Source organism: Galeopterus variegatus, unplaced genomic scaffold (genome assembly GCF_000696425.1).
Source record: "Galeopterus variegatus unplaced genomic scaffold, G_variegatus-3.0.2 Scaffold1921, whole genome shotgun sequence".
NCBI lineage: Eukaryota > Metazoa > Chordata > Mammalia > Dermoptera > Cynocephalidae > Galeopterus > Galeopterus variegatus.
Genome location: NW_007728032.1, coordinates 49,344 through 61,414, shown reverse-complemented (window position 1 = coordinate 61,414; position 12,071 = coordinate 49,344). Strand labels below are relative to the sequence as shown.

Here is a 12,071-nt window from a genome sequence, read left to right as displayed (position 1 = left end):
GATTAAACAAAACAAAAACAGGAACAAAAAGCAATGGTACCATAGAGATTCAGATCTCCTCTCAAGAGATGAGAATACACAGGAATGTGGTACGTCGAGCTCAGTTTCCAGCCAGCCAGGTCGAGCCACTCAATGGCAACAAAAATTGTGCGACGTTCTGGAATCCCCACGTTCTCTGGCTGCTGGGATAATTCCAGGTCTTACCAGCCTCTGTTTTGTGAAGTGTTTGGTGCAAACTTGTGCTCATTCTTTCTTCCTCTTCTTCCTTTTTTAAAAAAAATTTCAATTTCTCTCAGCATCTCTTTGGAGGCTTTTTCTGGCATTTGGAAACAGGAGTTATATGAGAAAGGAGGAATGGGGGAAAAGAAGAAAGTGAGACAGAAATCAGAATTAAACAAAAGTTGGATGGGATTAACACGGCGGCTTTTTGTTTTATTTTTTTTTTTTTTTCTTTTTCTTAAAAAAAATTAAATAAAGTTCTCATTATTTCCCCAATATACATCAAATGAGTTTTCATGCAAAGCAGCAGTCACAGAGGCAGAAGTGGCCCCCGGCGCTTGCACCTCTCAGCTTGAAGACCATCTTCTCCTTGCCCCGCTTTCTCTTGGGGGCTTCTCGCCGTAGCTGGATGGTGCCCACTGTCTTTCCGGGCAGGAGCTGGCTGTGATGAAACTTGGCTGGCATAGGGAGAGGAGCCCTCCCCTCTCCCAGGATGGGGTCTCAGGAGACATCAAGCTCTGGGGCCTGATCCCCTTCACATGTCCTTCCTTCTGAGACTCCCAGTGTGACAGCGTTGACAGGTCCCTCTTCTCAGGCACGCGAGGCTCCTCCTCTCAGCTCTCGATGGACATGGCGTTAATGAGCTGCTCTACCTTATAAGCCAGCCGCTGCCGTCGCGCCTGCTCGTCCTGCTCCAGCGCCCCGATGAGCTGGGGAACAAACGCAAAGGTGGGGGGACTTCAGGACTCAGCGTGAGACACATTTTCTAGAGTCCTTTACCCTTCTGTCTACTTTTCCATACCACCTTAATGAACATAACTTTAAATAATTGGAATGGTTAAATATATATGCATATATGCTTGCACGTATACATATATCTATGTATGTGTGTTTATATTTTAAGTGCTTCAAACAATATCTGGCAGGTAGGCGGTGCGATGTAAGTGTCAGCCATTAGTACAACTACTGCTACTTTCAGGTTCGACGCTGATGCATGGCTTGCGAATTTTCCCAAGCTGTCTTATTCAACCTCTGTTCGTGTTAAAGTCCACCTGTCTATCTGAAATGTAACTGACAGGATTTTCCCAAGTGCAAAGAAGAGTTTGATTCATTATTTAAGAAAACATCACACAACACTTTGAACTCAAAACTAGTAATTTAAAGTGTTATTTATTGCATTAACACTGAATGAAAGACAATGAAACGTGTAAAGAAAGCATTCAGTGAATCAGTAGAGGTTAGGTTGCCTTATAAAGGCAGGAGAAAGATTTTTGAGCTCATGGGCTTGTGACTCCACGAAAACACTTTCTAAATCACCATCTATTGTTACTTAAGGACTGAGTCAGGCTTCCTGTTCAACTGCCTCGCTGTCTGTGTTGGTTTCTGTCCCTCCTAGGGCCCTGTCTTACCTCCTCGCTATACTTGCTAACATAGGAGTAGATCTCATTGAGGGCACTCAGCATGTTGAACTCCACAGCGTGCAGGCGGGACTGCTCGGCAAGGTAGGCGTTCATGTCCTGGTCACTGATGGCAGGGAGCTTGGCGATGTCTGCGTAGTATCTGCATAGACAGGACAGGCTCCTTGAAGGGGGGACTCAGCAAACATTTGTCTGTACCTACTCTGGCCCCAGATCCCTTGACAGCCCTGGATGTCCCCAGTTGCTCCTGCCTCCCTGTTTCTCTTGTGATGTGGCTTCTGCTGGCCTCTTGCCTCAAGCTGAGGTTGAGGCCTAAGGCCAGAGTTTCTCCAGGAAATTCCATCCAGCTGAGAGCTCCTGGCTTCAGTACCCAGTAGAGTGGTTCAAAGTCCAGACTCTGATCAGACTTCTTGTATTCAGATTCCAGCTCTGCTACCTGCTACCTGTGTGACCTTGGGCAAGTTATTTAGCCTCTCTGGACCTCAGTTTCCTCATCAGTAAAATGGGGATAATAACAATACCTACTTCATAATTCTGTTGGACATTTTCACGAGATGATACACACAAAATCTTTTCTACAGTACTAGGTGCTTAGCATGTGCTCAGTAAAGGGTATAATTAGGATTATAATCACCTGACTTCCAAGGCCACGAAGCCACCCTCCTTCCCCACTGCAGGAAGTTTGGACAAGGAAGGAAGAGGGGGAGCACGAGGCCCCATCAGGACTGCAAACACTGTTTGAGTCCTCTGTCAGTGACGCCCATAGCGCAGGGAATGGGGCAGGGAGACAGGGCCCGGCCTGAGGGTGCTACTGACCTCTCTACCCAGCTCTTGTAGCTGGGGATGTCCTTGGCATAGAGTAGCTTGTTGGAGGGGGAGTCCTTGCCCAGCCGGTGCTCTGACGTTGAGCAAGAGTCCATGAAGGTCTGGGCCACCACAGACAGGCAGGCGTCCGTGATGCTGCCTTTGTGGATGTCAAACACAAACTGGGGGTTCTTGATCACGTTCACCCAGAAGCGCAGAGGGAGGCTGGAGGAAAGGCGGAGCAGACCTGAGAATGCACGTTGGCTGTGTCCCTCAACCCCAAATGTCAAACTGTCTATCCAAACGGCAAGGAAAGAAAATCATAGAAAATGGGTTTAGCCAGCACTGCTAACTTAGCCTGTGCTATTACTGACCCTGGGAGAAAAGGAAAGGCGCTACTGTCCCCAGCGGAGCACTGACCCTATTCGCTAACAACCGGGGTTGGATGTGGGTGGATTCTGTTCCCTCCTGGCAGTCTTTTTGAAAGGCCTTGTGCCCAGGGAAACCTAAGTACAGAGGACAGCAAATTTTCTCAGAGCTCCAGACAAAGCCACCAGGCTCCTAGAGTCCCTTCACAGTGGCTGTGGCCATTGTCCAGAAGGACGTGGTGGGCGGCCCCAGGCACTGCCTCGGAGAGGGCACAAAGGGCACCACCTGCGCTCCCCGCCCAGCCCAGCCGCCCGGGCCACTTCCCAGGGCTCGCCTGGCCTGCCCGGGCCCGGGAATGGGCTCCCCTGGGAGAAGTTCTTTCACAACTCTCCCCAGGGCATTCCCGTATCTGGGCAGGGGCAGAGTGAGAAGAGGAAGCCATTGTCCGCATCCTGGGAATGACTCACTGAAGCGCAGGGCTTTTCCCACCCCAGGAGGAACCCATCAGTAGTGGGGAGACTTCCTTCTGCAACTCGGGAATTTATAATCAGAGGAGGATGAGTTTTCTCTGCTCCTTAGGCCATACGCGGATAAGCACATTTACTCTCCTTCAAAACTAGAACAGCTGCTGTTTTTGCTTCCTTTTCCAACTCTTCTTTCTCTTCCAGCTGCCTTCTGGGCCTTAACTCTTTTGACTCCTCTGTGGAGTGAGCCTTGTCCCTGCTGTCCCTCTAGCCCAAGCAGTTGTTCCCTTCCCCTTTTTCATCTTCTGTTGACCCTCATGGACGCCAAACTTCCCCAGATGTCGCACTGGTGCCAGGTCTTGGGAAGGATCAGCTTCACCCAGCCCAAGCCCTCCCATTACAATTTCGGTCTGTCCTCTGAAGTGCAGCAGGACCACTCACTGTCTTGGAAGCCAGGAGGAGCTGCCAGCTGAGATTTGGCTCATCTCTTCTGCCTGCCCCTTCCTCTGGCAGCTTTGGGGAGCTTCTGATCACCTTTCCTTGAACATTTGCTATTTGGGACCTGGATAAGGGGACTTTCTCCCCACCACAATGCCTGGTAGTGCATTTTTGTGACTTGGGTCTGGCCAGCACACAGAAGGCACAGAGATGGGGGTAACCCAGAATTTTCTCTTGATTTCCCTGAAATTGCATACTCCCAACTCTGGGTTGGGGATCCTCCAAAGTAAAGGAGACAGCCCTGGCCCTGCCCCTGGGAATGCAGATGGAAGGCCAACCCTGGCAAAGTGCACTGGGGGCTGCTCAGCCCCCCGGCCACCCTGGCTTCTCCATTTCACTCCACTGTGATCAAAGCTGCACACTCAGGAGCCACAGTGACCACAACACCCAGAGAAGGAAGGAATATGTGAAGTTGGGGTTGGCATTGTCCAAAGTGTTTTTGTTGGTTGCTAAGACTTTTGATTCCCAAATAACAGCCTGAGCCCATCTGTGTCGGCTCTGTTTTCTGAGACTGCTGACTCCAGACAGCTGTGTGGGCTGCCTGCCCAAGCCAAATGCCTGGGCCTCCCCTCTCCCCTCTCTGCGCTCTTTCCCGAAGGAAGCCTTTTGACTCTGGCTTTTGGCCTGGCCCTGTCTGACCTGAAAGCCAGTCCTTAGCTTGGTCTGCAGTCCAGGTTCAAAACCCAGGAGGGAAAAGTCTCATGCCAGGGGCCTGAGGGAGCTTCCTCTCCCACCACTGGTCTGGATGTGGAGGTGACTTTAGGGAAGAACCATGCCTGCTTTAGGGACATTCTGCCTGCTGCTTCCTGAAAGCCATGGTGCTGAGGTAAGAACTTGACCTTAAGAAATCATGTTTGCAATGAAATCCTTGCAGTCAGTGGCCTCAGGTGTGAGCTCCCTCCCCAGTACTAGCCAACTTCACCAGGGGTCTAAGACTAATTCAGGGCTTCCCCATCTCAGGAAGTGCCTTGGATTCTGCCCCACTCAGAATGCCTGACAATGCCTAGCTCTGACGCTCTGCTGCCAGGTTTCAAATGTGGTTCTTTGCATGGTTTCCACTAGCTCCCTTCTCCTGAGAACCAGACTTCTCAGAGTCTGGGGAGAGGAGATGTTTTCTGGGGAAGAGTCACATCCGAAAGGGCAGAGCTCAAGTGTGCACCCTGGTGTCAGGCCTCAGCCAAGTAGGCACCACTTGGTGTAGGCATCCTGGGGACTATGTTGGCTCTGCAGTGCCCTCCCCCTGGCATGTGCACTATTTGTTCTAGGAGTCTCAGGTTACCCAGCCACAGCCAAGCACAGGCCACCCTTCCCTTTCCCCAGTCCCCTTTGCTCCCCCCTCCCCTGCTCACGGCCTCCCCGGGCTGCACCTCTTCCAGGGCTCCCCACGGGGTTACCAGTTGCTCTTCCAGGTGTGCCGCACATCTGTGTCATGGATGCTGTGTCTGTCTGCCTGCTCATCCAGGAAATCAAACATGTACTTGATGGCCAGGGGGAGGGCACTGCCCCGGTGCACAGTGCTGAACAAGGTCTCGAACAAGTCATCCACGAACTTCTGGAGGGTGCCCTGGTGAGAGGTGGAGGAGTGTGAGATGAAGGGTGGGGATGACTGGCAGCAGCAGACGAGTACACCAGATGCTGCCTTGGACCCATCCCGCCTTGGAAATTTGTCTGTGACGGGAAGTGCAGTGGGGGTGGGGAAGGGTACTGCTGGGATATTGGGGAGCTGGGAGGACTGTGTGGGCTGTGGATCCAGGGAAGACTCTCTCCTCCAGCCTGCAGCCACATGCCACATTTATGCTAGTGTCCATGCCTGGTGGGTGTGGGATAGGAAGTCAGGAAGTGCTCTGAGTTCAGGCTTCCCGTGGGTAGATGGGAGGGTGCAGGCTCGTAGGCCAGTCTGGAGAGGGTGTCCAAGGAACAAGCTAGAGGACTGAGCACCTCCCAGCAGGAGCACGGCAGGACTGGGGAGGGTCTGATAGGAAGGTGTGGAGAGCCTGGGAAAAGTGTTGTCTGGAGCGTGGGCTGCAGGTGAAGGGTCTAGATTCAAGAGCACCCAGGCACAGTCAACCTCCAGGGTCTTGGAGGTCTCTGGGGCAGGGGAAAGACTGGGCCTGGGTCCTAGTTTACAGGCTCCAGGCATACCTCTGAGGGTCAGTGAAACCTCCAACTTTTTCTGGTGTCTCTTTGTTGGTCTCCACTGGTATGCTGAGCATATTAGACAAAGCTAACATGCAGACACAGGACTGAGGGCGTACTTGTGGGCCACTTCAGGGAGCAAGTTGGGAAGGGTACTTGAAATCTAGCCTGGCCTGGAATACATGAGCCGTACGATCGCCACACTTACAGGCTTGTTATTTTCTGTGCTGGGAATGAGAAAGGGAGAGCCTCCCCTCGGATTCCTGGCAGGACCAGGCCTTCGTGCTTCCCTCCCACTGTGGCCAGAAAGGGGTGGAAAAAGCAGTGATGGTGGAGGCCCCAATATCTTCCTAAGGGATCAGGGGCCCGGGGCGAGACAGCTGTTCCTCTGAAGCATCACGGTAGTCTCAAGGAGCGGGAAGAAAGCAACGCTGTCATTGCTGTTGTTGCCAAAGCAGAGAGAACAGCCTGAAGTCCTGGAAGCCCTGTCCCTCTGATGGGTCCCTGAAGGACAGGCTTCCTGAGGTCCTTCCTGTATTGTGGAGGGGCAGGCCTGAGCTGAGGAGCCCTCTTGGCCTGGGCAGAGTAGGAGTTACCTTGGTGGCCAGGAGCCGGGTCAGGTAGATCTCGGACACCATCTTGCTGCCCCGATCTCCCTCCTTCTGGTCACCGTGGTCATGGTTCTTCACCAGATGCCACACCTTGACCCCGCTCTCTAGGTCTGGGGTGATCATAGGCGCCCGGGACCGCAGGCTGTCGGGACTGCCTGTGTACCTGAAGGAGGAGTCTGGGGGAAGGGGCGGTGGAGGGCTGTGAGGGACTGCATCCACCATCCCTGCTTGTAGAATCCCTCCAGGACCCCTGCCTGCCTGCCCACCCCATCCACGCAGAGTAAACCCGTTCCAATTGAAAGGGGACCCTGGGAACCACATGCTGGGTGGATTACTTTAGAAATCCTTGGTTGGCATGAGGACAGAGCAGCCTGAGGTCTTTTTGGGAAAAAAGAGTTAGAAACTCTGTGAGCTGGAGAGACCCTTGGAAATTTGGGAGTCTCCTCTCCCCTCATGCTCCCAGCAATGAATAAACAATAGGTAAATGGCAGCTGGATATTTTCATAGGTGCTTTAATAAAAATCCGGATATTAAGGATCTGCAAGTGGTGATGTTCCTCTTGGCAATTAAGGGTCCCTTCTTTCTTGGAACCTATGATATGGCATTTCCTAAGCCCTTTCTGGTGCTGCTGGGTTCGGTCCTGTGGTGCCCTTCAACTGGCAAGCCCAAGATCTTAGTGCATAAGAGAAACCAGAGAAAACAGAGCAAGAGAGCATGAAGCCCATGACCTCACCGGGGGGCCCCAGTTCTCCTCAGAGGTGGAAGGGTGAGGATGACCCATCTATTGTCCAAACTGGGACACTTTTTTTTTCATAACAGTATACACAGAATAAGTAAGCGAGGAGAAGCAGTAAGACTGTATGCACAATGAAGAAACATTAGTCTAGGAATGAAGGATCTGTCAGAGACCTGACTCTGCCACTTATTAGCTATGAGTTCCTGGGCAAGTTACTTAACCTTGTTAAGTCTTATTACCACTTATAAAGTGGGGATATTAATCTCTGTTCTGTTTTACAGTAACTATGAGAACCAAATAAAATACACATTTTTTTTTTTTTTTGTCTTTTTTCGTGGCCAGCAACGGATCGCAATCCTCAGTGTCGCGCCCGTACCGGACCGGGACCGGCAACGGAATCGCAACCCTCGGTGTTGCTCCCACGCCTCGCTCAGCCAGTGAGCGGCCGGTCTGCATGTGGGATCCGAACCCTCGGCGGGAACGCCTGCCGCGCTTCCCAAGCGGCGCACTGTAGCAGTGCGCTACCGGGCTGGCCCAAACTGGGACACTTTTGAGAGTAAAAGGGGGCACTGTTAATAATTCAGCCAGAACAACAGGCATAAACTGGGACTGGCCCAGGAAAACTGGGCTATATGAACCCCTATCCAGGTGCCTCCCTGGTTCTGGGCCGCGCCACCTGCTTCAGCACGCCTGGGATAGCAGGGCAGTGCCACCTGTTCCCACGGCTCCAAGGAGACAGGCAGCTGTGGGAATGACTGGACCAGGAAGGAAGGGAACAAATGAGAGCACCTCTGCGTGAGGCCAGCCGCAGCCAGCGCTTCCTTCCTGCTGGCGGAGAGCTGGCAAATGGTCCCGGGGAGGGCACAGAAGACTCCACCCCGAGCAGCCCACACGGCCTCCCTGGTTCTCACCATATCTGCTGATGGATGTCCGGGAGATGCTGGCAGAGGCAGGGATGTTGTAAGATGAGGTCTGTTTGGGGACCAGAGCCACCACTGACCTGTCTGACACCTGAGAAGGGTATAAGAGGAGGGCTATGGGTGAATGTATGTGCCTTGGCACTTCTAGAGGGTAATGGAAAGGTGTAGGGTAGACAGCAAGGAGTTCAGGAGCACTGGAAATAACCATTGCTGCTGATTCTGAGCTACAGCTGCACTGCCCAATGTTATAGCTACTTGCCACATGGGGCTGTTGAGCACTTGAAATGTACATAGTCCAAACTGAGATGTGCTATGAATGCACAATACACACTGGCTTTCAATGACTTAGTATGAATGAAAGAATGTAAACTGTCTCATTAGTAATTTTTATATGGATTACATATTGAAATGTTAACATTGGGTTAAATTGATTGAATTAAATAAAATACATCGTTAATGTTAATGCCGTCTGTATTTTTTTAATGTGGCTAGTAAAACATTTAAAATTATAGATGTGGCTTGCATTCTATTTCTATTGGATAGCTCTGGGCTAGATGCATCTTCCCATCCACCTCGAGAGTGATGTACAATGATTCCCATTTTACAGATGAAGAAATGGCAGCACAGAGAGGCTAAAGCAACATCGTCAAGGTCACATAGTTAATACACAGTAGAGCTGATATTTGTAGCCAGGACTGTCAGGCTCCAGAGCACATGTTCTCCTCATTATACATCCTAAATTGGGATTTTATTTCAAGTCACACGGGTCTGAAGCCCATTTTCCCTTTTGGGGCTGATTTCTGTATGCCCTGGGTCCTATTATGCCTGGGCCACCTAGAAGAGATTCACCATGGGGAGTCAGAAAGAAAGTGTCTTGCCCCAGCCTCAGCACCCAGCCTGTAGGGAGAGGGCTGATAAATGAGGGGACATATTGAAGACATTTGGGGCCATTTTGATTTAAGATGACCCTCTATCCAATAAAAATGGAGAATCCCCAGAATTGTGGTGATCCAATTAAACCCCTAACGCAGAGGGAATAAAACAGCTATAATAATGTTATGGGCCATAAAACATTCCTATTAAACCATTTTTTATTTTAACAATTTTTATGAACTTTATAAGTTTGATTTATAGCTTCACCAGTCATAAAACCATCTTTCTGGGTCTTAAATTGTCAGTCCCTCTCTCCTACCAAAAAAGAATTAAATGTTGGGAAGTCAAACTATAAATGAACATTAGTGCTAACGAGATTCCCTGATAGCCAGGTTTAGCGGTGGTGTTTAATTTTACCCCCTCCCCATAAATCTGCAGGAACCCGGGGAAGTTTTTTAACATCTCTTTGTTAATTAAAATTATGCAGATTTTCTTCTGTAGGGGCTCCAAGGACCTTTGGCTCCAGCGAGGGGAACGTTGTGTGCCTGGACGTTGCCAGCGTCTATTACTTCCCAGCTGGGGCAGCTCCCTGGACCTGTCAGCACAGGGTCTGGGACTAAGATGGGACTCTCCACCTCTTTCAGGAATTCTCCTTGCAACTGACCGCCCAGAAATGATGCTCTGAAAGCTGGTCAGGGGCAAGGGTTTACAGTCCCAGGGAGAACAGATTACGTTATCATTTATGGTTTGTTGTCACCTAAAGGAAGATTCACAAGGTGACTCAAATGACCACATTTCAACTCAATTTCAGGTCTAGTCACTAAACCTCTCTTATCCTTGGTTCTTCTCTCTCTGGTCTGTCCTTGGCTGTGCCACTTATCAGCGACATGATGCAACTTTCTGGGCCTCAGTTGTCTAATTTGTCAATGGGGATAATAATCATATCTAGACTTGCTGTGAGCATTAAAAGAGTTAAGACACATAAAGGCAAGAGCAGTGCCTGTGCCCAGCGAGCACTCAGAAGTGTTGGTTTTAGTGCTGCTGTTATGAGTATCGTCATCACGGTCTCCCAGAGGGAAGGATACTCCCTGTTGTCCCCTGTCACTCAGGGCTAGCGTGTGGGAAGTGCCCGGCACTCAGGAAAGCTTGGTAAATATTTGAGGAATGAATGAATACATGAATGATAAATGACACCAGGGAATCGAAAGTGCTTTGTTTGATGAGCACCGTAAGAACAGAATATTCCATTCTTCTGATTGGAAGCCAAAGGACGGATAGCCCAGTAACAAGCATTAGGGCGTCAGAGACATAGGCAGAAAGGCCCCACTCCTGTCCTTTAAAAACTTATGATTTGGGGGCATAATGTTATTCTCTTTTACATTTTTTATTCAGCTCTAATTGGTTCATTCCAATTGTTCTACTGGATGCGTTAAGCACATGTGAAGTGGTGGTGGTTGAGGGTGTGTGTGTGTGTGTGTGTGTGTGTGTGTGTGTGTGTGTCTGTCTGTCTGTCTGTCTGTCTGTCTGTGCATGCACAGAACTACTGGGGAGGGATTAGAGCTACCTTGTATGTAGCTGCCCACGCTGGGAACCTCCCCTGCTGTTTCTAGCCTTTCCGACCAGCTTCACACCTTTGCAAGTCAGGGTGGTTATCTCCATTTTACAGACGAGGAGCCCAAGGTTCAGAGTGATTAAAGTCACACCAGCAATGAGCAGGCAAGTGGGGGTTTAAACACAGCTCCCAAAGCCTTTTCTCTTCCCGCTGCACCACACTCACTCCCCATGGGGTGGGGGGTCCAGACAGGATGTCAGTGCTGGGCTGGGGGTGGAGCAGGAGGCAGGCCAGTGAGGGGGAGGAAGCCTGGAGAGGAGCGTTTTGGGGTGCCCCTAGCACCCCCAGCTTCCTCTGTGTCCCCAGAGGCTCCCAAACAGGGCTCCAGGGCTTCCCCGTGGCCTGGTTATTGGCAGGGGGTGCTTGAGAGCCCAGCCACCCCTCTGCACGCCTCCCTTTGCGAGGCAGGCACACAGGAGGGTATTATTAATCAGACAGTCCCGCGGGTCTTGCAGCCTGAGGCACTTCCTCTGGTTGGTTTAATTTCCCTCGGTGTCTCACTTCCAGTTTCTATTTTAGTATTTCTCCTGAATCGCAGCCTGTCTACCTGTACTTAATTTAACAGAGACCCCCTGCCGTGAGTGGTTACCCCAGGAGGAGGGCAGGGGAGGTGAGAGTGGATGTCTCCTGGATCTTGTGATCTGTTGCTGGGATTTCTTGACTGCTCATTCAGTGTGTCTGCCAGCGTGCTCAACACTTCATCTCCTGTATTTAATCTGTTCCATGCCATGGTGTGGGGCAGGGATCACTATGAGCCCCACATTACAGGTGAAAAGGAAGAGAGCTTAAGTAATTTTCCCAAGAACACCAGCTACAAGTGGCAGAACGTAACAGTGGAAGACGAGTGTCTCCGATTCCGATTCCCGACTACGCTGAAGCCAGAAGGACGAGCTGCGTTAGTAAGATGCCCGAGAAAGCGCCAGACACCTTGCAGTAGTTGTCCACATGCAGGACTTCACAGTATGAACATTTTTCTACCGATGTACAGATACACAGGACAGAAATGCCTAGGCCATATCCCAGACCAGTTAAATCTGTTTCTGAGGGTGGAGTCTGGGTACTTGTGTTTTTTAAGTTCCCCCAGTAATTGTAACGAGCTGCTCTAGGCTCAGGGACGAGGAGGATCGGGGAGGGAAGAAAACCCGTTCTAGGCTTTTGAGGCCTTACAGCCAGGCTTAGAGGGAAGGGAACATTCGGGGAAGCCGAAGGCCCCTAGCCCAAAGCCCCTGTCCACGTGCAACGGCCCCAGCCTCACCTGATAATGCATCAGCGTGTTGAGCCGCTTCCAGTCACCCTCGATCTTGGTGGTGATGTCCTCATCCTGCAGCACCACTCGGGCGATCCGGCCTTGGCGCCACTCTGGGTGGGGGGGGGGGGGCAGGGGGCAGCGGGAGGGGGGGGGGGGCGGGGG

General features: G+C 51.1%; 1 protein-coding gene across 1 annotated transcript in view; it reads right to left on the bottom strand.

Moving 5' to 3' along the window:
- Positions 1-384: 384 nt before the first annotated feature.
- The window catches only part of PLXNA2 (plexin A2), a 60,167-nt gene continuing 48,480 nt past the window's right edge, over positions 385-12,071 (bottom strand). The window contains exons 17-23 of the mRNA XM_008579607.1: positions 11,916-12,019; positions 8,167-8,266; positions 6,505-6,695; positions 5,167-5,336; positions 2,454-2,666; positions 1,629-1,779; positions 385-929 (exon numbers count right to left, since the gene is read on the bottom strand). Of these exons, the coding sequence (XP_008577829.1) occupies positions 834-929; positions 1,629-1,779; positions 2,454-2,666; positions 5,167-5,336; positions 6,505-6,695; positions 8,167-8,266; positions 11,916-12,019 (1,025 nt within the window). The 3' untranslated portion in view covers positions 385-833. The remainder of the gene's footprint in view (positions 930-1,628; positions 1,780-2,453; positions 2,667-5,166; positions 5,337-6,504; positions 6,696-8,166; positions 8,267-11,915; positions 12,020-12,071) is intronic.